Here is a 26,341-nt window from a genome sequence, read left to right as displayed (position 1 = left end):
CTGAGTTGGGGCCTGGAAATCTGCATTTTAAAATAGAGCCTTAGGTGAATTGTGAAGGCAGGTCTGAAGCTATCCCCTGAACCGTAATCTTTAGCATTTAATGAGTACGTCCTATGTATGGGGCCTGCACTAGAACAGATAGACTGAGTGGGTCACCAGCCACAGAAGCTAACAGCTCAGAACAGTCACACAGTCTTTGGGCAGCTGAGCACCTGGGGGCTGGTTAGCAACTCAGATTCCCTGGCTGGGCCCAAGTCCTGCTTCAGTCCTGCTTTTTAGTGGGGTTGGGGTTCAGGAAGCAGGATTGGTTTTTGTTGTTTGTTTTTTTAAGGTTTTATTTATTTATTTATTTATTTACTTGAGAGAGAGTGTATGCATAAGCAGGGGGAGCAGCAGAGGGAGAGGGAGAAGCAGACTCACCACTGAACAGGGAGCCTGATGTGGGACTCAGTCCCAGGACCGCAGGATCATGAGCCAGGTGTCCCAGGAAACAGGATAGGTAACTAGTATAGGTGGTTGTAACACATGAGGTTCCAGGACCAGATTTTAGACACGATTGTCCAAATGGTGGGACAGAGTATCACCCTGTGGCTTAGAGGAGAACAATGACAGCATTACTTACAAGGCTTCAGGGTGCGGCTGGTTATTGGGGGGCTGAGGGCAGGGTACGCTTAGTGAGTAAAGCCTGGCAGAGAGCCAGGAGGGGGATCTTGGGCAGAGCTGTGGCTTTCCGGTGACCACCTTGTCTCAGTTGGCCTGAGACTCGCTTGGTTTTAAGCACTGGAGGTCCTGTGCCTGGGGAAGCCCCTCAGCCGCCCTGGGCAAGCACGACTGTAGTTTACCTTTTTGGGCAGTTGGAGGTATTTTCCAAAGAGGAAAGGAACCTGGTGCAGGAGAAACCAGTGGGCTTTGTCCCATTAGATCTGGGATTAGATCCCGAGTCTGGCACTTACTGCTTGTCTGGCCTTGGGTGAGTTACTCAGCTTCCCCAAGCCTCACTCTTTAGCTCAGACTTTGTTTTGAGGAGCAAAAGAGATAATGCAGTTAGTTCAGGCCCCAGCAATCATCTGAAGCAGTCTGCCTGAATCAGGAGTACTCTGTGTAGAAGAAGGGTAGAAAGGTCCAGATACTCGGCCCTTTACAGGCGGAAGAGGCAGGCAGGGTAACAGAAACAGCGATGATCGCAGAGCTGTGCAGTGGGGGTTGGGGGCAGGTTCTGTGGTTTGGAATTGTCACCGAGGCCCAAAGCCGATGGCAGGGTCCCGCACTAGTCAGAGCAGACCTAGGGCCTCAGCCAGACAGACTCCCCAGGCCTCACCTGGTGGCCATTCATTCTGCACTCTAGTGAGTGGGTTAGGATGTGGGGGCGCTGGAACGTGTACTTGGGACACAACAGTGAATGTGACCCTGGGCTGCTGGCCCCACGAGGGCAGGGCTTGTTTGTTATTTTGTACGTTGCTCTATCTCCAGCACCAATAACACCTCTGACACACAGTAGGTACTCAGTTGTTCAGTGAACAACTTGGCTGTTGCCCTTGAGGGCTTACCTTGGATTCATTTGCTCATCAAACACCTACCAAGCACGTACCGGGTGCCTGTCCCCATCCGCCCCTGCCGGAGGACCTGGAGTATAGTGATCATTAAGACCACGCTTACGCTCAAGTCTAGAACTTGGAGACCTGGCATACATGTGCTCAGGGCTGCGTGTGGTAGCAGACGGGGTGGTGGAGGCCCAGGGGAGGGAGTGCCCACCAGAGACCCTAAGACTCTTGGTGCTGTCCCTCTGGTGACCGGATGGCCCTGCCCGCCTAGGGCTCTGGTGAGTTCTGGCTGAGGGATTGCTGATCTGGCTGACTGGATGTTGGTGACCTTCTCTTCCTGTGTCTCTTGTGCACCTGGAGGGTCAATGCTAGCTGAGTGGCCCTTCCCAGGGAGGGTTCCTGGTCTTTCCCTGGCCTCTCTCTGCCCCTCCAAACTCCTCACCTATGGACTGGTGCAGCCCCTGGGCTCCTTCTCTGGCCCTGGAAGATTGGAGGCCTAACAAGAAGCAGTTTTCTTTTTTATTCTCAAGTAAGGAGTGTTGGGTTGATGAGGTGATATTGCCAGGGATGCTGAGCACAGAGACCTGCAGTAAATGCCTTTCCTTTCTCTGGCCCCTGCCAGGCCAAGGGAGGCAGCTCTCCACTGAGTCTTGGACCTAGAGGCCTGGGAACGTGGGTCCCTCAAGTCTTCTACAGCTGCTGCATGGTCTGTGGTAGCCTCCTTCCTGCCTCTGCCCGACCCCACACACCAGTTGTGGCATCTCCCTTCCGCCTGGACTATTCACTTGGGGAAGTCCTACCTCACTTGGAGAAATTCCTGAGGCCCAGCTCAGACCACACTTACCTTTGACAGTCTTCTGAGTGGGCCTGATGGTCTTTCCACCCCACCATACCGGGACTCGGTGGTCCCTGGCTCTCTATAGACCATACTCTTTGAGGGCAGGGAGTGGCTTAGGGCTTTGAATCTTCAAAAGATGCTTGCTGACTTGGTGTGGGTGTGCATTTCACTTGTCTGTATGGAGCTGGCTTCCTGAGAGAGCCATTTCCAAGCCTTCTGGGCTGGCCTGATAACATCCCCCTGCCCTGTTAGAGTCATTTCCTGCCCTGCGGAGCCCTGGGGACAGGCCAAACCAACTCCAAGATGACTTTCAAGTTACCTTTGCTCTTATTAAACTAGGTTTTCTAGGGGAAGTGTGTGTGTGTACACGTGCATGTGTACGTGTCATTCCAGTATACTTGTCTATTCAGCCAGCGCGGTGGAAGTATTGTCTTCTGTTCCCACATTTTACTCTTTCATCCTGTCCTTCCAGCATCTGCATTGTGTGTGAACATGGGGAGGAGGCTTTGGCATGAAGCCTGGACTCCAGCTACCAAGATTTTCCCAGAGTATCATTTCTGCCAACTTCTTTGAGCTCTTTAGTCTTTGACTTATGGCATCGTTGCCTTTCAGTCAAGGTCCAAATAGCAGGTCCTTTGAACTGGGTCATAATTTAAGTAAAGATATTGGACGGGGAACAACGGGAGCCCTGAGGTAGAAATGGGAAGGCCTGGGTCTTGGTCAGCAGTCATGTCCCAGCTCTGTGCCAGGCACCCTGGGTGGGTGGGTGGGGGAGCTGAGTCTCCAGAGACTGAGATACTTGATTAGGTCCTGTCCATGAAAGGGAGACCTATTGATTGATTCACTCATTTCAGAAACATTTTTTTTTACTTAAATTCAATTAGCCTACATATAATACATCATTAGTTTCAGATGTAGTGTTCAATAATTCATCAGTTGTGTATAACATCCAGTGCTCATCACATCACGTGCCCTCCTTAATGCCCATCACTCAAGGACCCCGTTCCCCTCCCCCTCCCCTCCAGCGACCCTCAGTGTGTTTCCTAGAGTTAAGAGTTTTTCATGGTTTGTCTCCCTCTCTGATGACTTCCCCTTCAGTTTTTCCTCCCTTCCCCTATGATCCTCTGTGCTGTTTCTTATATTCCAAATATGAGGGAAACCATACGATAATTGTCTTTCTCTGATTGACTTATTTCGCTCAGTGTAATACCCTCCAGTTCCATCCACATCAATGCAGATGATAAGTATTCATCCTTTCTGATGGCTGAGGAATATTCCACTGCACATATATATACACACCACATCGTTATCCACTCATCTGTCAATGGACATCTCGGCTCTTTCCACAGTTTGGCTACTGTGAACATTGCTGCTATGAGCGTTGGGGTGAGCACTACTTGGTATTTACAAAAGGATACAAAAATACTGATTTGAAGGAGCATATGAACCCTGATGTTTATAGCAGCAGCATCAACAATAGCTAAATTATGGAAAGAGCCCAGATGTCCATCAACTGATGAATGGATAAAGAAGGTGTGGTCTATATACAATGGAACATTACTCTAACATCAAAAAGAATGAAATCTTGCCATTTGCAATGGTGTGCATGGAACTAGAGATTATTATGCTCAGCAAAATAAGTCAGTCACAGAAAGACAAATACCATATGATTTCACTCATATGTGGGATTGAAGAAACAAAACAGATGAACATAGGGGAAGGGAAGGAAAAATAAAGTAAGATGAAAACAGAGAGAGGCAAGCCATAAGAGACTCTTCATGATAGAGAACAAAGGGAGGGTGCTGGAGGGATGTGGTAGGGGATGGGCTAGATGGGTGATGGGCATTAAGGAGGGCACTTATGATGAGCACTAGGTGTTAGATGTAAGTGATGAATCACTAAATGCTACACCTGAAACCAAGTTTACCATATGTGTTAACTAACTAGAATTTAAATAAAAACTTAAAATTATAAAAAAAAAACTTAAAATTAAAAAAAAAAAAGAAATATTTACAGAACACCCACCACGTGCTAAATCCTGGAGATGGAGCATGAATGTGAGAGTGACAGGCTGGAGGTCAGAGCCAAGGTGAGAAGGTACAGGATTTGGGCTTTCACTTTGGATGAGAGGGGAGCCCCTGGAGGGTTTCAAGGGGCGGGTGACCTGAACCTCTTCTGCACCCTGCTGCTTGACCATGACCTGCCCCTGCGTGCTGCTGAGCAGCTGTGTGTAGCGGGAGGAAGGCCTCAACCTTGCCGGTCCTTTGCACTTGATGGTCGGTGACCTCAGAGGCCCTGTCATGCATCCGGTCAGTTCGGTTTGTTCGTATCCCTGCTCTCACATATTCTTCCCTTTGTAGGCCTTTTATGTGGATGCCATCCTGTCCCTCCTAGCTCACGGGCTGGCCTCCTACTTTACTGAGGACAAAGAAGCAGTTAGGAAAGCCCCTTGTTTCCTACCAACAAGTCATCCTGTTTCCCCTCCTGTCACTGTGTGGAGGCTCCAGTTCCTTCCAAGGCCTCAGAACCCCTCTGTTCACACCTCCTTGGGACTTTCTCATCTCTTCTGGATCAATTCTCTGTCTCTGTTAGTTTCCTGGTCATTCCCTGGAGGACTCACAGATACCCTAGGGTCGCCTGTAAAAACCTTCCCTAAACCCACGTCTCTCTCCTTACTGCCCACCTCCCTGCGCTGTCTCAGCGAAGCCTCTTCAAAGAACCATTGTCTCCGCAGCCTGCTCCTTTGAGCTTGTACCCCCACACACCCTGAGCCTTCCCATGTCAAGGTCACCCTGTGATGTGGCCTCCCTGTTGCCAAATCTAACGGTCATGTTTGTGTTCTTATCTTCCTCCTTATTCCAGTCGCCTTTATCCCTCTTGGCCACTCCCTCCTTCCGGAAACTTCTAGTCTGTTACTGTAACAAACACGGTCCTGGGTTCTTTTCACTGGATCCGTCCACTTGCTCTCCTCCAGCTTTGATGCCAGCCTCCATCCACTGACTTGATTTCTCTACTTGGGTATCGAAGGGTATTTAAGTCAGAACAGAACTCTTGGTTTTTATTCCTGTTCACCTCAGTAGATGGCAAGAGGGTACCCCTATTTCCGCCTAGTGTTGGCCCAGAACTGAAATGAAAGAATTTCTCTTTGGTCCCTCTCCACTCCCCACCCCTCCTGCATTAGTTTCCTATCGCCCCTGTAACTAATTAATACATGTGGACAGGCTTAGAATAATGCCGACTTGTTCTCTGGCAACTCCGGAGGTCGGAAGGTGGGAATGGGCCTCATTCGGCTCAGTGTCCACGGGGCTATCTTCCTCCTGGAGGCTCTAGGGAAGAACCGGTGCCCTGTCTTTCCCGGCCCCCGCACTGCACGGGTGGCTGGGCCCTCGGTCCCCCTCTATCCTTAGAGCCAGGAGCCTAGCTTTCTCTGTGACTGGACCTGCTTCTGTCACCACACCTCCTCCTCCTTCTCTGACCCACCTACTTCCCTCTCCTAAGGCCCCCATGTGCCCACCCATGTAATCCAAGATAATCCCATCTCAACATCCGTAACTTCATCCCACCTGCAAAGTCCCTGCTGCCAGGTAAGGTGACACAGTCACCTCTGGGGTCAGGCCGTTAGTGAGTCTTGTTTATCTTACCTGCGGATTGTGTCCTCCCTCTACCTGCCTCTCCCCTTCTACACTATTTCTCACCTCTGCCCCCTTGTCCCAGGGTCGTCACTCCTCCGCTGGACTCCCAGAGTGACCTTCCAACCCTGCCATCGCTCGGCTGCTCCCACCCCAAGTGCATTCTCCACGTAGCAGATGGAGGGGTCTTCGCAAAGCCCAAACCTGGTCCCTTCACCCACTGCTGGCATGCTCCCTGCCCCCTGCAGAGGCTTCCAGGTGCGCCTAGAAGGAAAGCCACAATGCTGACCACAATGTCTGGGCATGTTCACGGCTGCCCTTCCCCTCCGACCGCCCTGCCCGGATCCATCCCCACCGCTCCAGCCGCTCAGCCCCCTGGCTGCTCCTGTAACATGCCAGCTGTGTTTCGGCCCCGAGGCCCTTCTGTGGGCCACAGGAGTGCTCTCCCTGCCAGCGCTTTGTGTGGCTGACTCTGTCTCAAACTCAGACTCCTCGGAGACTCTGCCCCGATCTGCCTTCCCAGTCTCAAGTAGTCACCCAGTTACTCACTGTCACGTCACCCTGTTTAAGCTCTCTGCTCATCTCTTAACCACTCTCTGGCTTTTTTTTATGGTTTGTCTCCCCTTCTGGAACGTAAGCAGCACAAGGGCAGAAACCCCTCTGTCTCCTTCACTGCTGTGCGTGCTGGGTGCTGGCAGGTGCTAAATAATTGCTGACTGGGGTGTGCATTCGTGCACAGTGCTGCAAGGAGCGTGGGGGTTCAGGCCGGGGGAGTGGGGAAAGCTTCTCCAAGGTGACCCTGGAGGGCATCTCACACGATGCCTGGATTTTGGCAGGAGAAGGGAGGGAGGCACAACCTGTCCAGACACCCTCAGGTGAGTCAGAGTGCCACAGTCTGGGAAGGATTCGGGGGCCTGGAGAGGGTGCACATGGGAGGCCAAGGAGAGCAGGTGACGAGCCCTCGGTGATAACCGCAGACTCAGACCTCCTCCACCTGGTTCTGAGATGATGGGCCAGGCTGGGTAAACCCCCCACGGGGGCAGCAGACAGGCGTTCCAGACTCAGAGCACACTCCAACACGGGCCTCTTCTTTTCCTTTTAAATTAACTAGTTAATGTTTTGTGCAGGTAACGAATGCAATAAAGATCAAATAATATGAGAGAGAGTAGAAACTTCTGGAACCTGCGTCATCTCTGTGTCCTCTTGCTCCTTTCCAGAGACATAGCCACTCTTAAGACTTTCCTGGGGGTCCTTTGGGAAACATTCAGCATATCTGTAGATTTATAAGAAAGTGTGTTGTTACTTTTTGTTTTTATATACAGTGGTAACATACCGCACATCCTATTTTGTGTCTCTCTCTCACATTGTTAGCTATTGCTGTGTAACAAACCATCCCAAACTTCCGGCCTTAAAACAGCCACCTTTTACTATTTTTCACCATTCTGGGCTTGCCGGGTCTTGTTCATCTGCATCTGCCACCAGCTGCGGGTTGGTTCCGTGACATGATGGCCCTTGGCTGGGCTCTCTGCAGGCCAGGCCTGGCTGAGGTGACTCAGCTCTGTTCCCTGTGGCCTTTCTGAGATCCAGGCCAGCCCCAACAGAGAAGGGCAGAGGGGAGCAAGAGGGAAGTAGGGTGGGCACAGATGCGCGAGGGAAGCGGACGTGAGTAAGCGCTTTTCCCAGTGGCTGCGTGTGTCACGTGACAGTGTCCTGTCCATCAGAGCAAGTCACCGGCCAAGCCAGGCTCAGCCTGAGTGGCCACAGAGCTTGTAGACGAGGCAGGGTCTGGGGTGGTTTGTGTAGTCGGGCTAGCAGGGGGCTGTGTGTAGATGGCTTTCCTTTGCATCATGGACACGTTATGTCCCATCACGTGGCAGGTACTGTAATTCACTGGACGGATTCCCGCCGAGGACCATGCGGGTTGGTTCTGGTCCTTTGCTGTTAGCACCAGGGCTGCATGGAGCCAGCATCCCTGTATGTGCATCTTGGTGCTCGAGGGCCCACATATGCAGGGGATGTGCTACTACAACTGGACGTTCTGGGTCAGATGTTGCTGACTTGCCCTCTGTGGCACTCGTCCTGACCTGTGCTCCTACCAACGCTGTCCAGCACTGTCTGTGTTTTTTTTTTTTTTTTTTTTTTTTTGGTCACTTTTTGGTGGGTAGGGGGATGGCAAGTACTGCAAGTGCTGTGTCTTACAAGAAGCCGGATAAGTGAGGGACGCAATTCACTGAGGCTGTGCTGAGACCATGGAATGGAGAACCTGGCTGAGTTTGCTGCGTAACAGACGAGATGCTGAAGAACCAGCTCCTACTTGAAAAGGGGTTTGTTTTTCCCTTTGGATCACAGCCATGGCAGGAATGGTATGAATAGACCTAAATACTTCTCTATTGACAAATTCTTGTGGTTGAGATTTTTTTTTTTGGGGGGGGTATTGATATCAAGTACTCCCTGCATGAGAAAGCCTAAGCTTTTTCTTCCCCATCCTATCAAATCTCTGGGTGTCAGCTGTTTATCCCAGGAGGGGAAGGCTGGGAGGAGGGGGCAGTCACCTCAAGTAGCAAGGGCCACAGCCCCCCATCCTTGGGATAGTCAGGGAGGCTGAGCACCCCCGTCCCCCCAGCTGTGGCATGGGGATCGTGTGTTTGGAGGTGAAGCACCAGAGTGCCCTGCTGGGGCTGATTGCCCATATTCTGCTCAGGGAGGGTCCTTAGGAGTGGTCTCTGTTCGGCTTTAGGATTTCTAAGTCCATTGGGAGCTGGTTTCTGCAGCCTCACTTAAACCCCGAAAAATGCCCATGGGAAAGGTGGAATGAGCCCTGGGCACCCTCAAGTCCCTCCCCACTCCAGTCCCCTGAGAGTCCTAGCAAGTGGAGCAGGAAGGGGACTTAGGGATGGCCTGCTGGGCCCTGCAGCAGAAGGATGAAGTGGTTTGGCCAGGGTCACACGGCTGATTGGGAGGGAAGCTGGGCCCTTTTTCTAGATGCCAGTGTCTCCATGCCAGAGCCACCGTGAAGAGAGACGGCCCAGGTTCAACATCCCAGCTCCAGGACCGACTGGCTCTGTGACATTTGGCATGTGGCTTCGCCTCTTGTGTCCGGTTCTCCATCTGTGAGGTGGGGGTGCCAGCAGGTCCCCGGGAGGTTTGGAGGACTAATGGGATGATGTCAGCATCTCAGCACACTGTGCAGCACATAGTAAGACCCCGCATGGCTTGTCTAGTACTGAAGGTCGCACAATGTTCTTACCTTCCTACTGGCCTCTTGAGCCAGGGATTGTGTCTCACAGAGCTTTCTGACTGGTTAGATCCCGTGTAACCATTCTGGGAAATGGCAAGTCCAAAACGAAAGGCAGTAATAGTAACCATAACTTGCATCTATTCAACTCCTGCTTTGTACTCTATGCAGTACATGCATTATGTCTAATCCCCGTGGTAGTCAGGCGAGGAAACTAAGGCTCGCCCAAGAGGTGAAGTGACTTGCCCAGTGCCACACAGCTAGTAAGCAGCGGAGCTGGTAGTAAGCCTAGGGCTGCCTGAGTCCAGAGCTCTGTCCCCCATATAATCCTGGGTTTTGCATTCTGGAAAGTATGTGCCTGGGCCCTCTGTGCCTGCCGAGTGTGAGTAGCCAAACGAGTGGGGGAGAGATACTCAGATTTAAGTCTTTCACGAGGCAGGATCCCTTTTTTTTTTTTTTTTTTTTTAAGATTTTATTTATTCACGTGAGACATACAGAGAGAGGCAGAGACACAGGCAGAGGAAGAAACAGGCTCCATGTAGGGAGCCCGATGTGGGATTCGATCCCAGGACCCCGGGATCACGCCCTGAGCTGAAGGCAGACGCTCAACCACTGAGCCCCCCAGGAGCCCCTTGAGGCAGAATCCTGATGTAAGGGTTCCCTGTGCCTGCAGGGCAGCCGGAAACTCTCAAGACAATCACAGAGCTCCCCCCTTGTTCGCTACCCACTTTTCAGGAATCACTTTTCTCTGTGGTCCCACATCCAGTGTTTTGAAAATTGTTTTTTCACATATTCCATCTTGTGTCTGGTTATTTTATACAGAAGGATAAATTTGTTCCATCTTGGCTAGCAGTGAAAGTCTATTTTTACTTTTTTTATCCTCTTTTATTTCACACCTAATTGTTTAATCTAGCTAGAATTAATTTTCTTTTTTAAAAAACATTTTTATTTATTTATTTGAGAGAGAGAGAGAGAGAGCGAGCCTATGAGCTGGGGAGAGGGAGAAGCAGACTCCTTGCTGAGCAGGGAGCCTGACCCAGGGCTTGAACTCAGGACCCTGAGATCATGACCTGAGCTGAAGGCAGACGCTTCACCGACTGAGCCACCCAGGCACCCCTGGAATTAATTTTCTTGTATGTCCTGAAGTGCTTTTCCCGCCGTGTCCCTCACTGTGCTAGTATGTAAGCAGACACACTATGGGCAGTAACAGCTGGCTAGGTGACATCTGTTTGTTTTGTCACCTCCGGACTGTGAATTGGGAGCCCAGAGGCCCTTGACAAGAGCAGCCACCCCTGCAGAGTGTCAGTCGGGCTGCTGAGCCCCCGCCTCATGAGAATGGAGCCTTGCAGTCTCTGTGTGATGGGCTCACATCTGGGTTCACGGATGTCTTTCAGACCTTTGCCCTCCTGGTTGGGAGAGTGAGCGGTAGGGAAGTCATCATTTTTGAAGGAGAGCAAGGTAAGCATAGTTTGCCTGGGAGATTCACTGGAGCCTGAAATTTTTAAAAATTTCACAAATTACTTTGCAACCACCGTACTAATTTCAAATTGGGTTGTAAGCTCTTTGCTCAGAGTACACAGCTCCTTTCAGACCTGAGGAGCTAATCCTTGCCCACCTGGCAGGAGACTCTTCGCTCTTCCCCCCTCTGCCCTTCATGTTTCAGCGCTCACAAATTCCTCGGAGTTCCCCAAACAGCTAGACTGTGTCATGCCTCTGCATATTCTGTTTCTTCTGCTTGAAAGAACTTTCCTTGCATTTTCCATCTTATAAGCATGTACCTGGAACATTCTTGGTGAAGGCTTTGTCTCCTCCTCCACGCATCCAGGTCTGTACACGTCTCCAGTAGAGCTTCAGCATGTGGGGGGCTGCTGAAAGCCTAGAACTTCCATGAGGAGAAGGACTGCATCTCCTAATTCTGCAAGAAGTCTCTTCCTCTCAGCTGAACCTTTCCCAGGGCTCACTTGGTTGTTCCGATAGAGTGAGGCTGCACATCTCAGCAGCAAGACTGTGGTGTGTTCCCCTAGTATCAGGAGATCAAGAAACTCAAAGGCTGGGGTACCCGGGTGGCTCATAGGTTAAGCATTTGCCTTCGGCTCAGGTCATGATCTCAGGGTCCTGGGATCAAGTCCCCTAGTCAGGCTCTCTGCTCATTCTGGAGCCTGTTTCTCCCTCTCCCCCTACCCCTCCCCCTGCTTGTACTCTGTCTCTCTCTCTTTCTCAAATAAATAAAAGCTTTAAAAAAAAAGAAACTAAAAGGCTATAAATCCTACAAAGCACTAAAGATGGTGGTTTCATGTTTCTCTTTATGTAGTCCTTTGTTTAAATATTTTTTGCAAGTTTAGGATATAAAACCAGTGAAACAGAAGAGGTGATGTCAAAGTGTTGTACCAAAGCCGTCAGCTGGGTTCTGTGGTTTTCCTTCTAGACATAAGTGATGCTGGGAATGAGTATTGATTGGTAAGGGGTTCTCTGATAGCCGTTGTTTGGTGGTAGGGAGACCTAGCTGAGTTAACAGTTTGGCCACTGTAACCAAGCCAGAGTAGCAGTGACTGGAGCAGGAGCAAGGTAGAGGTTACTGTTTCTTTCTGATCACAAGCAGTCCAGGGTGCAGTGGCAACTTCTAGGCATTAGAGACCATGGCTCCTAATGTTGTGCTGCCCTGTGTTGCTCACGATGGCTTCCATCCTGAGGACCGGAATGGATGCCCTATTTCCCATCAGCACAGACCCATTCCAGCTGATGAGGTAGGGTGAAGAGGACCTAGAGGGTAAGCTCATTCCCTGCCAAGGCCCAGCAGAGAAACTGCATATAGGACTTCTGCTCACATCGCACCGGCCATAACAGTATTGTGGCAGCATCCGGCCCCCAGGGAGCCAAGGAAGTAGCCTTTACCTTGGCAGCTCTGTACATGGATAAAACTCAGGGACTCTAATACTAGAGGAAGAAGAGGAGAATGAGTACTTGGGGACAACTGGCAGATCGTGCCGCAGGCAGGACCAGGCCTCACACTGGAGGGTGTAGTCCAAGTGCCTTGGCCTCTCTTTGAATTAAGTCACCATTTATTGAACCCTGACTCTGTCCCAGACATTGGCTCTGAGACTAGAAAGTAAGTGACACAGATTCTGCCTCCGGGCCTCTCAGTACAGTGTGGAAGGGGCAGCAGGTATGTAAGCCCTAGGTTGGGGTGCTCGAGGTTCCTGGGGGCAGCTGGGTGTGGCCTGGGATAGGGCTTGTGTGGGGTGAGATGAGCAGTACTTGAAGAGTTAATATGTCTTTATCAAGATGAATGGTGTTCTCAGCATTTGGAGTTACCCCAGGAGCATGGAGGAGGTTCGCTGGGCCTGCGCATGGAGAACTGCATGTGGAAAGTGCCAGGATCTGTTTTCCATGGGGATGGGCCTGAGTGGGGAGAAGAGAAACGTTAGTCCCATGTTCTGCTCCCCACTTGTCCCCTCACTCACCCACACCCCCTTCTCTGGCCACTTGGTCCAGTGGGCTTTCGCCTTTGTGCTTTTCTTACGCCCTGCTGTTCCCTCAGCCTGGTCTGCCCTTCCCTGTACTCATCCTGTGAGGTCTAGTTGACAGGTGTGGCAGGCCAGGCATTCCGCTTGCTGAGAACGCACCAGCTCTCATCCACAGCCTTGCTGTGGTCATGGTATTGTTCCCATTTCATAAATGGAGGCTGGAGCTTCAAGAGGGTAAGCAGTCCCCCCTGGGCCCACAGCTAGAGAGAGGCAGCACACACAGAGGGCCCCAGATGCTGTCCTTTCTGCTGCCTGGCCATTTTCAGCTGCAAGGTCAGAGGAGCCGCAGCAGGGAGGTCATTGGAGTGGGGGGAATAACGGGGAACAACGCGGAGAGAGGCATCCTCAGCTCGGATGTACAGAGGGGTTTTCTTAGAATTGCCCCCTAAAACACCGAGGTTAAATCCTGGGGCCGCAGACACAGTGCGACAAACTGGGATTTAATTCTACGACTCTTAATCTCATGTTATTTTATTTTTTGGAAATTTAAAATATACAGGAAAGAAAGTCAATGTACGCTAAGAGTTTCCCCACTCAGAATAACCACCATCAATGTCCCAACATATATACTTCCAATTTTTAAAGAGCTACAGTTTTTGCTAAAAATAATGTAAAATGATTCTGCTCAATAAAAATAATCGAAACTGCAAAGATGAGACTGAAAAAATTATCCCAAAAACTATCATTCAGAAGTTTTTATTACTTATTCTTAAGCGATACTCATTCTAGACACATATTTTCAGGGATACAAAATAAAGATAAATAGGCGTACTTCTGTAAATAGTGATCATGCTCCCGCCGATATCACAGCCATTAGCCATGGCTAGCTGCTGACCACTTGCAATGTGGCGAGTTCGAATTGAGCTGTCATACGTGCAAAGTACATGCTAGATTTGGGAAACTTTCTTTCTTTCTTTCTTTTCTTTTTTTTTTTTTTTTTAAGTCAGCTCTACACCCAACATGGGGCTTGAACTCCCACCCTGAGATCAAGAGTCACACACTCTACTGAGCCAGCCAGGTGCCCCTAGGTTTGGAAAACTTAATACAAAAGAGAATGTAAAACATTTTGATAATTTAAAGATATGGATACTTGTTAAACTAACAATATTTTGGATATATTGAGTTAAATGAAAGATTATCAAAATTAATTTCATGAGTTTTTTAACATAGCTCCTGTAACTTCTAAAATAACATGTGACTTGCGTCTATATCTATTGGGCAGCAGCTATTTTAAAAATAAAGTATTGGGCAGCCCTGGTGGCCCAGTGGTTTTAGCGCAGCCTTCGGCCCAGGGTGTAATCCTGGAGACCTGGGATCGAGTCCCACGTTGGGCTCCCTGCACAGAGCCTGCTTCTCCCTTTGCCTCTCCCTCTCTCTCTCTGTCATGAATAAATAAATAAAATCTTTAAAAAATAAAAATAAAAAAATAAAGTATTAATAAGTACTGATGGGAAGAAGGAAATGAAAGTGAATCTAAAGGAATTGTTGAGCTCTTGATAAATGCTTCCCCATGTGGCATCGTTTCCCAAAACAGGAATAAAGTCTTAAAAAGATTGGAGTCATGTTTTTTTTTTCTTTAAGCATATACTCCCGTGTTCTGAAAGCTGGTCACCTGGAACGCCTCCCGATTTTTATACGGTGTTATTTTTGCCTGGGGTTGGTTTCTCGTAGTTTTTGTCTCAGGCATTTAGTATCCAGTGTGCAAGTGCTCTGGTCCTCACTATCAGGCCTTTGCCCACACAGCCTTCGTCCCCGAGTCCTGCATTTCTTTATTAGTGGCATTTCATTCTCACTAAGGGCTCACACTTCTGGGAGGATGCTGCTTGCCGCTCTCCCACGTGACCAGTGTGGGCAGCTCTGGTGCACTTGGGTTATGCTGTGTGTCCCTGTGCCCTGTGCAGATGGCGCCTCATTTTCTCCTGGTGTAGGATGCTGCTGTGGGTCCTGTCTGGTGCTCCCCTCATCTTGTAGACAGCGCCCTGGAGAGTTCTTGGGTTCAGTGACTTAACTCAGTCCTGTTCTGGTGTCGCTTGGCCCACTGCAGGACTGAGGTCTCATCCCTGAGGGACTATTTTGGGCTCCCCAGTACACACACGGAGGCTTTGCAAGAACTTTAGATTTGGTAGATTTGGGTCACTGACCAGAGGACTGGGAAGGCTCTCCTTGCAGCTCACAGCTTGCTCTGGGCCTACCACTCAGAAGCTCAGTGGGTCCTCTGTGACATTTCCTGGAGTTAATTTTAGATTACCTAAATAATAGGCAGATCTGGTCTCTGTTGTGGGGCTGGAAAGTTAAAAAGATAAAACTAAAGTATATTGGCCCCTAACTCCAGTTGAGGTCTTCCTGGCTTGGCATGCATTTGAGGTGTATCCTTCCAGACCTCTTATGCTGTTTATATATATATATATATATATATATATATATATATATATATATACACACACACACACACACACACACACACATATTTTAAAGATTCAATTTATTTATTCATGAGAGACACAGAGAACAAGAGGCAGAGACACAGGCAGAGGGAGAAGCAGGCTCCATGCAGGGAGCCCCATATAGGACTCGATCTGAGGACTCCAGGATCATGCCCCCGGAGGAAGGCAGGCGCTAAACCGCTGAGCCATCCAGGGATCCCCACTGTTCTTATATTTTAATACAATTATGTCCTGTCTCATCACAGAAGAAATAGGTCATGCTCAGGCTGGTGTATGAATTGTTCTGGGTTTATTCCGAACATCTACATGTGTGGATTCCAAAGAGCTGCTTGGGGAGGGAGCTCTTCATTGTAATTAACAAGACAACACAGACAGTAACAAAATTGTAGCTGTCAGTAGTGTGCGCTTAGGAGTGAAACCCTCCTTGAGACGATCCTAGTTGTCAGTGTGTGTGTATAGCTTCGACTTTTAGGCAGAGACAGGTCGTTTTGACATATACTCCTTTTTTTTTTTTTTAAGATTTTATTTATTTATTCATGACACACACACACACACACACACACACACACACACACACAGAGGCAGAGACACAGGCAGAGGGAGAAACAGGCTCCACACAGAGAGCACGATGTGGGACTCGATCCCAGGACTCCAGGATCAGGCCCCGCGCTGAAGACCGCGCTAAACTGCTGAGCCACCCGGGCTGCCCGACACCTACTCTTTTTAAAAATCTGATTGTAAAATAAAAAAAAAAAAAAAAATGATTGTAGGGGCGCCTGGTGGCTCAGGGGTTGAGCATCTGCCTTTGGCTCAGGTCGTGATCCCGGGGTCCTGGGATCGAGTCCCGCATGGGGCTCGGCGCAGGGAGCCCGCTTCTCCGTCGCCTGTGTCTCGGCCTCCCTCTCGGTGTCTCTGAGCCTGATCCTAGGAGGCATCCGCCGTGCGGATCCAGGTGTGAAGAGCACAGAAGGCAAACGAGCTAGGAGACCTCAGCGGCCCCTCTTGGAGAATACATGGTGTCTCTCACAGACGGTGCCGAGAACTCGGGAGACAGCCGTGTTTCCTGCCGAGCTTGGGCGCTCCGCGTCGGTACATGTCTCGGCTTCCTAGGTCCAGTGACTCTGTGATAAAGGACGAGCTCCCAGCCGCGCGGCTACAAAGCCTGGATGGAACCTTCCTACTAGTGAGCGGCCGTGGCTGTCGCGTGGGGCCCGCGGGGCCTGCGCCCGAGGCCGAGGTCCAGAAGGGCCTTGCGGGGGCGCGGGCGAGGCGGCGCGGGCGAGGCTGCGGGGCCTGCGGTCCTTGGCGGCGCGGGCGAGGCGGCCCGGCTCCCGCTCAGCTTCTCCCTGTGTTCTTTGTAGATGACATGGCAGAGCTCCTGCTCGGGGAGTCGAAGCTGGAGCAGTCGCTGAAGGAGCAGCCCCTGCGGCCGGGCGCCAGCCCCCGAGGCCCGCGGCCCCAGCTGACCGAGGTCCGCAAGCATCTGACCGCCGCCCTGGACCGCGGGAACCTCAAGGTACCGAGGGTCTCCGGGCCGGGGAGGGCGGCACGTGGGCCGCGGTAGAGGAAGCGGCCGCCCGACGGGGAAGCGGCCGCCCGACGGGGAAGCGGCCGCCTGACGGGGAAGCCGCCGCCTGACGGGGAAGCGGCCGCCGCGCACCCGCGCCCCTGGGGGCCTCCAGTGACGCTCCTCCCGGAAAGCTGTGGGAGGCCCTCCGCGCCCAGCCCCTGCCCGCCATGACGGCCCCCACGGGAGCGGCCCCGCCGCGTGGTGCGGCCGCCGGGACCGCGTGCCCCTGCCTGGCCGAGGCGTCAGCCCCAGGGCCCGGCCGCAGGCGCCGCGCCCTGCTCCTCCCCGACCCGCCTGCTGTCCCTCACCCAGCGCGCCCGCTCGGCCCTGCCCCCTCCTGCTCCCCTTGAGCCTCCCCCATTTCGCCCCCCGCCCCGCCAGCTCGCTGGGCGCCAACCCTGCCCTGCCCTGCCCTGCAGGCTGGCCCTTCTGCTCTTCTGGAGTGATCTGTGCAGGCTCCTCCCGGTGGCCGCTGCGCCCAGCCCCCGCCCGCCAGCTCCGCCAGCTCCGCCAGCTCCCCCAGCTCCCCCAGCTGTGCGCCTGCCGGGGTGCAGCCCCGAGCGTTACCCCGTCTGCAGAACCTTTTTATCATCGCGGACAAACTCCGTGCGGTGAACCAACCTGCGTTCTCCCCCGCCCGGCCCTGGCAACCCCGCATCTACTCACTGTGTCCCGGACTCTGACTGCTCCAGGTCCCTAGATTAGGGGAATTGTAGAGTATCTGTCGCTTTTTACCACTGGCTTATTTCATTAACATAACAATGTCCTCAAGGTTCACCCATGTTGTAGCATGTGCCAGAAATCCCTTCCTTTTTTTTTTTTTTTTTTTTTTTTAAGGTTTTATTTTTTTATGAGACAGAGAGAGAGGCAGAGACACAGGCAGAGGGAGAAGCAGGCTCCATGCGGGGAGCCCGAGGAGCCCGACGGGGACTCCATCCCAGGACCCAGGGATCATGCCCTGAGCCGAAGGCAGATGCTCAACCACTGAGCCACCAGGGGCCCCAATTCCCTTCCTTTTTAAGGCTGAATAATAGTCCACTGTATGTTTATACTGTGTTTTGTTTATCCATCTGTCAATGGGCACTGGGGTTGCTTCGGCCTTTTGGTACTTTGAATGATGTAGTTTTAATACAGGCTTTTTTTTTTTTCCTAGAGAGGGAGAGAGAAAGGGAGAGACAGGAAGGGCAGAGGGAGAGGGAGAGAGAATCTTCAGCGGGCTCCATGCCCAGTGCAGAGTCTGATATGGGGCTTGAACTCACAACCCTGAGATCATGACCTGATCCAAAACCCAGAGTTGGATGCTTAATGGACGGAGCCACCCCAGTGCCCCGAATAATGCTGCTATGAATGTGGGTTCACAATTTCTCTTCCAGATCTTGCTTTCAATTCTTTTGGGCATATGCCCAAAAGCGGAATTGCTGAATCATATGGTAATTCTGTTGAAGTCTTTAAGGAACTTCCATACTATTTTCCATAACAGCTGCACCATTTCACATTTTACATTCTCACCAATACTAAGTTACAATTTCACCACTTTCTTGCCCCATGCTTTTTTGTTTGTTTGTTTTTCAGTATTGTTTTGTTTTTGGATAGTAGCTATCTGAATAGTCTTGAGGTGATATCTCATTGTGGTTTTGATTTGCATTTCCCTGATGATCAGGGATGTTGAGCCTCTTTTCATGTGTTCCTTGGCCATTTGTATGTCTTCTTTGGAGAAATACCTATTCAAGTGCTTTGCCCCTTTTTTATTCGGGTTGGGTTTTGCTGTTGTTGTTCAGTTGTGTCTCTTTGCTTTTAACCTCGATGATTTCTCTTTCTTCTTTCTTCACTTCCCATCAGAATCCTCCGGGGCTACTTCTTTGGATTTTACTCCCAAGCTTGTGTACACTCCCCTCAGAGAAGCCATGTTTTTCTTGGCTTTACTTTTTGTGTCTGTTTTGGGAGCTTGTGCCGGTTCCCAAATTGCTGTGTGACCCCAAGGAAGTCACTTCCCTCTCTGGGGCTTAGTTTCCTGTTGGTTTGAACAGGGTGGGCTGTTGGAGGGCTGAGCTTGGACCCTCTCAGCTCCCATATATTCTAAGCCTGTGAGCTTTCATTCTGAGATGTTCTAGGAAGACCTCGTCATCTGGTCACCTCCTTGGCCCTAGAGCTGTTGGGGGCTTGGGTAACATTTGAATAAGTATTAGCGTTTGTCAGTTATGTGGCCACAGGCTTCTCCTAATGCTGGCAGAAAGCCTCCTTTCTAAATGGCCTTTGTGTTTGTCTGTCTCCGCTGAACATAGCTCCAGGCTCCTCAGGCTGGCTTGAAAGCATCATTATTTTTTTTTTTTTTCAAGATTTATTTATTTTAAAGCTAGAATGAGTGGGGGTGGGGGGAGGAGCAGAGGGAGAGGAACAAGCAGACTCCATGCTGAGCAGAGAGCCCAGTGCGGGTCTGGATCCCACAACCCCGAAACCATGACCTGAGCCAGAATCAAGAGTCAGACACTCAACTGACTGAGCCCCCCAGGTGCCTGGGGCATCACTTGAATATAGGAAGCTCAATTTCCTACGCACTTGGTGCTGCATTTGGGCCTTTAAAAATGCATGTTCTCTCTTTCCCTATTTCTTTCAAAGGGCCATGCCACACTTCTCTTCAGAATCAGCTCCTGATATTTGTCGGTCTTCATCAGTGAGAAGGGGTGGAGGGACAGCGGACACGTGGGCTGCGCTTCCCAGTCACGGTGATTAGGCTCAAGCATCCCTTCAGGAGGCGAGTGGGTGTGGCTGTGTGCTGGGGGCGAAAGGTCTAGGATCCATCCTGCTCCAGGCCTGACATCTGGCTAGTCTCTTTCCCCCTTTCAGACTCCTCTAACTTCATTGTGAAAAATTAACTTTTCAGTTTACCAGGTGCCAATGTTTTTTGCTCTGTACCCAGTATAGGAGTAAGAATGTGGACTTTCAAGTTAGAATTCCTGAGTTTGGGTTCTAGTTCTTTCTAGTTTTATAAGCTATGCGATTTGGGGAAGTTACTTACCTTCTCTGAGTGTCACATTTCTCTTCCTTCAGCATAGCTCAGGGTCGTCCTGAGGCTCTGATGTGGAAGCTCCTTCACAACTCTGCGGCACTACCGGCGTGTCACTGACTGCCATGCTATGGGCTCTACCTAGAGAGATTTTTCTCCTGTGGCCATATTTTCGCTACCTCCACCCTATAAAGAATGTTCCCAAGTTGCACCGCTCTTGCGCCGGTGCGTTGCCTCAGTAACTGGCTAAAGTGATGCTGATTCTCTTCATGACCTTAAGTCAGTGTGTCTCCGGGTAGGGCGCTTGCTGGAGCCCAGTGCGGCCAAGGCGCCCACTCCCACCCGCGCAGTGAAGCGGTGGGGCAGAGCCAGCTTGGCCCCGGAGTCCGGACACCTGCTCTGGTTCGAGTCAGGAGGACTGTCTGTCGTGGGCAGGGCAGCACACGCGCGGTGCCAGGGCTTTCTCCCTCGGCCTGCAGCGGCGGCCGTGGTCTGTGGCTTCTCCCCCGAGTGCTGCCTCCCACGAGGCTCGCTTGGCAGGGCCCTCCCAGGGCCTCCATCCTGTGCCTTTACACTTGGAATTTTGTTCTAACTCCTGCATCTTTTCCATCTGGCCTTGTAGTTTACTTTTCTTTAAAAAAAAAAAAAAAAAGTTTTTTTCGAGTTGAATTAAAAATCTTTTTCTTTTGGTAAAATACAACACAAACTTTGCCATCACAACCATTTTTTAAGTGTATGGTTCATCGAATGATGGTAAGTACATCCGCACAGTTGTGCGACCCCTACCGCCACCATCCCCAGGACCTGTTCACTATTCCCGTTGGAAGCTCTGTGCCTGTTACACACTCACTTCGGCTCCCCTCCCCCTCCCATTTGCTTCATGCTCTTGGTCCCAGTGCCCCACGGCCTAATGTCCAACGGAAGCTCTAGTCTCCTCTCTCAGGAAGCCTTTTCTCTGGGCGGAGAACCCCTGGCGCTGGGTGTTTTGTTGTTGTTTTTTTTTTTTCATGGCTCTTTTTCTCTTATGTCTGTGTTGATTTCTCTTTTTGCAGATATAATTCTAATTTCTTGCATTGGTCTCTCTCTCTCTCTCTCTCTCTCTCTCTCGGCCACTCAAAACCACCTCCCATTTTTTGTTCCTTTCAGGGTGCCTGGCTGGCTTAGTCAGTGGAGCTTGCCACTCTTAATCTCCGGGTCATGAGTTCAAGCCGCATGGTTGGGCATGGAACCTACTTTAAAAATAATAATAATAATAAAATTTAATTTAATTAAGAAAACCTCTTTTGTTCCCATCATTCCCTTCACCCATTTAACCATCTCTCCAGTGCTGCCTGTTGTCCCTTGTCCCTTTCAAGAAATACCTTATAATTTCACTTATATGTGGACTCTGAAAAACAAAGAATCAAAAAACAAAGGAGTAAACAGACAAAAAGCAGACAGAGACCCCTGAATACAGAGAACAAACTGATGGTTGTCAGAGGGGAGGGGCCTGGGGGTATGACAAAATAGATGAAGGGGAGCGGGAGATACAGGTATGGAGTGAATGATGAGTCATGGCAATAAAAGGCACAGCACTGAGAATATAGTCCGTGGTATCCTAACAGCGTTGTATGGTGACAGCTGGTAGCTGCACTTGTAGTGAGCATAGCATAACTGACGGAGTTGTCCGATCCCTACACTATTATCTGGAAAGTATGTGGCAACTATACTCATTAAGAAAAAAAAGAAGAAGAAAGAAATGCCTGGAAGCTGAGGATCCTGGCAGGCAGCTGCTCTTGCTGGTTACCTGCGCCTTGCCCACCCTATCGCGGTCACAGGTTATAAAACAGTGCAGCTTCCTGGCATGCTTCTGTAAGCGGGAAAATCTAGCCTTGCATAGCTTGGGTTCCAAGGAGCAGGCCTGTGAGAGGGTGATAAATCTGTTTCCTTATATAGAAGGCTAGGCTGTCTCCTCTCTTCCTGCTGATGAGTGCTGGCCAGGGAGTAGGGCAGGGGATAAGGCTGATGGGTGTGGACTGGGGAGGCCAGCCTCTCCTGACGAGAGGAACGAGGACTTGAGGACTCATCAGAGGACTGCTAGAGCTTGCAGCCTCTGTGGGGCGGACTGGGGCTCAGTTACCCTAACGAGCTAGAGTGGCTCAGTGGGAAGAGTTCACCACTGGACAGAAAGCAAGTCCTGGTTCTTGCACCAACTTCAAAAGCCTCTCTCTTTGGCTTATTTGGGTTACAGTCTTGTTTGTTTTATGGCAGTTTTATTGAAGGATAGTTCATATGCCATATAATTCACCCATTTAAAACGCTAGAATTCGGTGGTTTTTAGTATATTCACAGACTCGTGCAATCATCGTCCCTATTTTAGAACATTTTCATTACCCCAAAAATAAACCTGTACCCATAAGCAGTCACCTGTCTTCCCCCCCTGCCCCCCAGCCCCTGGCAAACACGCTTTCTGCCTCCATAACTTTGACCACTCAGGCCATTTCACGTAAGTGGAAGCATTCAATATGTAGCCTTTTGTGACTGGCTCTTTCACTTGCCATAAGTTTCTGAGGTTCATCCCTGTTGTAAGCATGGGGCAGTACTTCTTTTGGTGGCTGAGTAATAGTCTACCGTAAGGCCATGCCACATTTTCCTTGTCCATTCACCAGTGGATGGGCATTTGGGTTGTTGCCACTCCAAGGGCCATCCTGAAAAGTACTGCTCTGAACGTTTTTGTGTGCATTTTTTTGTGGAGAGCCGTAGGGCTTTGTGGCAGCAGGTGGCGGCGGGTCCCCGAGGGAGCATTACTCACAGCACCGTAGGAAAATGTTTTTCTCTCTCCTTTTCCTTCTAGTCAGAGTTCCTACAAGAATCCAATCTGATCATGGCCAAGTTGAATTATGTGGAAGGAGATTATAAGGAGGCTCTCAACATCTATGCCCGGGTGGGCCTCGATGACCTGCCGCTGACAGCCGTCCCTCCTTACAGGCTGCGCATGATTGCGGAAGCCTACGCCACCAAAGGTGAGCCCGTGCCTTCCCTCCCGGGAGGCTGACCCTGGGGCCACTCTGGGTGAAGCCCATGGGCCAACCCCAGGCCCTGGGCCAGCACCTCCCAGCAAGCCCGAGGGGTTGGCCCCGCCACACGCTTCTTCCTCAAACCCTCAGTTCTTCAGTTATCCCTGAAGCAGATGAGGGGTAAATGTATCAGTAGAGGATCCTGATAATTAATATGCAATGAAGGCAAGGAATTTATTTATTTTATTTATTTTTTTTTGTGATTAAGGTACTGCACAGCACACATTGAGATTCTTGTCATAGGGCCCCTTGGCCACGTGTCTGACCAGTTTTATTCATTAATACCGCCTCTGGACTGATTAAGGCTAACTGGTCCCTGCCCATGGCAGTCACTGTGACAGCTGGCCATCCCATGTTTGCTGTGTGCCTGGGGGCTTTGGGCTGGAAGGAAGGGTGAACATCGGCTGGGTTGCCGTGCAGGAACTTGCTATCCCATGTGAGAGAAGGCAGTGCCATGGAGAGGAAAATGATAGACACAGGACACACGCATCGTTTGGCCTTTCCAAGCTGCCACTTCCTCATCTGAGAAATGCGTATAATTACATTCACTTCATAGATTTACTCTAAGGTTCAAATAACGTAGCAAAGCACTGGCCTTGGTACCTGACACATACTACATGCTTATTAAGTAATATTTTAAAATATCAGCCCCAAACAAGGCAGTGCATGATAAAAGCCAGGCTTGGCTGATAGCTCCGTAGAGACCTGAGTGGTCACACAGGCCTGTGGGGCCAGGAAGGCTTCCTGGAAGAGGAGGGGACACTTTGAACTCAGAAGGCCACAGTAAGAAAAGGACCATTTGCAGCAGCTCCTCCTCCCTCCTGCCACCTACTGTCCAAACCATGCCTTGTGCCTGACAGTGCTGGCACAGCGGCTGGGCCCCTGGGCGGCCTGACGCACCAGCACGGCTGTGAGCTGGGCCCTTGTGTGCTGCCAGCTGTCCGATTTGGTTGTCCTGCGCGATGTGGAACAAAGACCCAGCCTGAGGCGCACTTGAGGGCTTTATGTTGGGGGTGACAGAGTCAGCCAGTTCCCAGGGAGCCTTGAGTACTGCCAGGTTCATCTAATTAATTTCCTCAACACCCGCGTGTCCGGGGAAGATGCTGTCACGGTTGGCAAGGCGTTGTGGCGGTCAGCAGGCACCGGCCTGGGAGACCATCGGAGGGGCCCTGAGCACTGGGCCGTGTCTGCATCTGAGCCGCGGGGCATACTGGGGCCAGCCTGCTCAGTCACCTCATGCGCCTTTGGCTCGGGGGGCTCTGTGTGTGATTCGGGGCCAGGGACGATGTTCCGCAAGGGCAGAGCCTCAGCTGGCAGTTTCCAGCCTCCCGGGGCCTGGCGGAGCGTGGCCAGGGTGCTTTGCTGGGCGCTGCCAGTGTGGCTCTGGGGCCTGCTCTGCAGCAAGAGCTCAGGGCCTCGTCTCGGCTCTAGGACGGTCTGGTGATGGCAGATCATCTGCAGGTGGCCCTGCCAGCTCCGTCTGGTGGCTGCAAGTGGGCAGGGACAACAGGAGACTCGATCCCTGGGTCTGGCCCCAGGTCGTGCGTGCTTAGCAGGGGTCCCCCAGCCATGGTGCCCCCAGCCTCGTGGCTCTTGGGACGTGTTGGCTGGCTCCTGGGAGACTCAAGGAGCCTGGCTCCTTCTGTAGGCACACACACATCCCACGTGTACGGGAGAGGGAAGGGTCACTTGTGCCAGAGGAAGTGGCCTGCACCCCAGGAGGCCCTGGTCTTGAGATGTGTGTCAGCCAGATGAGAGGCCGAGTGGAGGGCTGGTTCTGAGCACTGGTGCTGAGCCGTGTGCCTGGATGCAACTCCCACTGCCATCGCACACTGGCTCTGTGCCCTCCTGCCAGTTCCTACCGGCTCTACACCTCAGTTTTTCCATCTATCCTGTTCTCCTTGGATTGTGAGGATTACATGAGATTGTATATATACAAGGCTACAACAGTGCCTGGCACATAGTGTACATGATATAAACATTAGCTATAAGCAAAGTGTGTGATGGGGGGACCAGAAGAAGCGGCTTACAGGGACACCTGGGTGGCTCAGTGGTTGAGTGTCTGCCTTTGGCTCAGGGCATGATCCCAGGGTCCTGGGATCGAGTCCCACATTGGGCTCCCCGCAGGGAGCCTGCTTCTCCCTCTGCCTGTGTCTCTGCCTGTCTCCCTGTGGCTTTCATGAATAAATATATAAAATCCTTTTTTTTTTTTTTAAAAAGAGTGACTTACAGTAACAAAAATTGTCCCTTTAATTTGTAGAGATGCCCAAAGGCAGGCCAGTTCTCTGGGGCGTTCAAGAGTTTCTTGGTCCTGACTCTATGTAGCAACACTCTCTAGTTCTTCTTTCATCCTCAAGGTCCTTGAGAAATTTTCAGGAGAGACTGTGGACACATGTTCGATGAATGCTAGCATACAGAGTACTCTCCATTGGGAACCACAAGCCCACTGGCCCTGAGGCAGGATGGGTGTTGTCTACTCAATATTTCCAGTGCTTTTGAATTAGCTGCTGATGTTTCCAAATTGGGATCATCCAGTTAAAAAATATGGGTTTCTGGCTTCTTTGGGAAGAAGGGAAGAGCCGTCCCCCCATTCGCCCCAGGCAAGCCCTGGCTGGAGCTGCGCTCAGCTGCCCCTGCCATAGGCATCCACCCAGCCCACACCCCTCCCCGGGCCTCCGCATGCTGCTGTAGGTGGAGGAGCTGGCCTCTCTCGAGTCACCTAAACGTTTCCATGACCTCCAGAGGTCCGACTAGACCGGAGCTTTCAGCCAGAGCCTAGAAGTGTCACTGAGCTTCATCCATGGCTGGGAGCTCTTCCCCTGGCCAGATAATGTTAGCCTTGGCTCTTTGTGAATCAGAAGCCAAGATCATTCAGTGATCACGAGGGCTTTACTGTCTCTTAAATCCTCCAAACCCATTATTTACAGACAAAGGAACTGAGACCTGGGCGAGGGTACTGTGATACTCACCATATGCCCTTTATGTGAGTGTCTTGTCCAGTCTTCACCACCACCCTATGAGGTGGGCTCTGTTATTCTTTCCATTTTACAGATGAGAAAACCAAAGCACAGGATGGTTAGATAAGCTGCCCAGGGTCCCAAAGCCAGAAGCAGTTGAGCCAGGACTTGATCTCTGAGACCAGTGTCAGAGCCCATCATACTCTGTGTCTGAGAGGCAGAGGGAGGCTTCCTTCTGGAGCCCACGTTCTCAGCTGTTCTGCTCTCTTGGCATGTGGATCAGAGCCTGCTTGGGCCAGGTAAGGCTTCCTCACATAGGAAACATCCAGATCACTAGAGAATACCCTTGATTTGCGCCTACACCCTTCCTGGCAGCCTTGCCTTCATTGTTCCTCCACTCTCATTCCTGCCCCTTGCCCAGATTTCTTCCTGTAAATTCTGTGCCTCTGGCTCACATGTCCTATCTTCTCTGAGGCCCTCTGGGACTCATCCATGCAGAGTCAACCATACTCAGTGCTGTCTTTGCGCAGTAGATTATAGATT

At 51.1% G+C, this 26,341-nt stretch overlaps 1 protein-coding gene across 6 annotated transcripts in view; it reads left to right on the top strand.

Annotated features, from left to right (window-relative positions):
• The window catches only part of TTC7B (tetratricopeptide repeat domain 7B), a 250,364-nt gene that overhangs the window by 7,955 nt on the left and 216,068 nt on the right, over window positions 1-26,341 (top strand). For 5 of the 6 annotated variants that reach the window (XM_077910343.1, XM_077910344.1, XM_077910342.1 and 2 more), the window contains exons 2-3: window positions 16,573-16,727; window positions 22,619-22,787. The exons of the other annotated variant lie outside the window; for it this stretch is intronic. In XM_077910343.1, coding sequence (XP_077766469.1) covers window positions 16,573-16,727; window positions 22,619-22,787 — 324 coding nt within the window. The remainder of the gene's footprint in view (window positions 1-16,572; window positions 16,728-22,618; window positions 22,788-26,341) is intronic. 6 annotated transcript variants of the gene reach the window in all.

This window comes from Canis aureus, chromosome 9, assembly GCF_053574225.1.
Source record: "Canis aureus isolate CA01 chromosome 9, VMU_Caureus_v.1.0, whole genome shotgun sequence".
In the NCBI taxonomy this organism is placed as follows: domain Eukaryota; kingdom Metazoa; phylum Chordata; class Mammalia; order Carnivora; family Canidae; genus Canis; species Canis aureus.
This window is presented reverse-complemented; position numbering and strand designations above follow the sequence as displayed.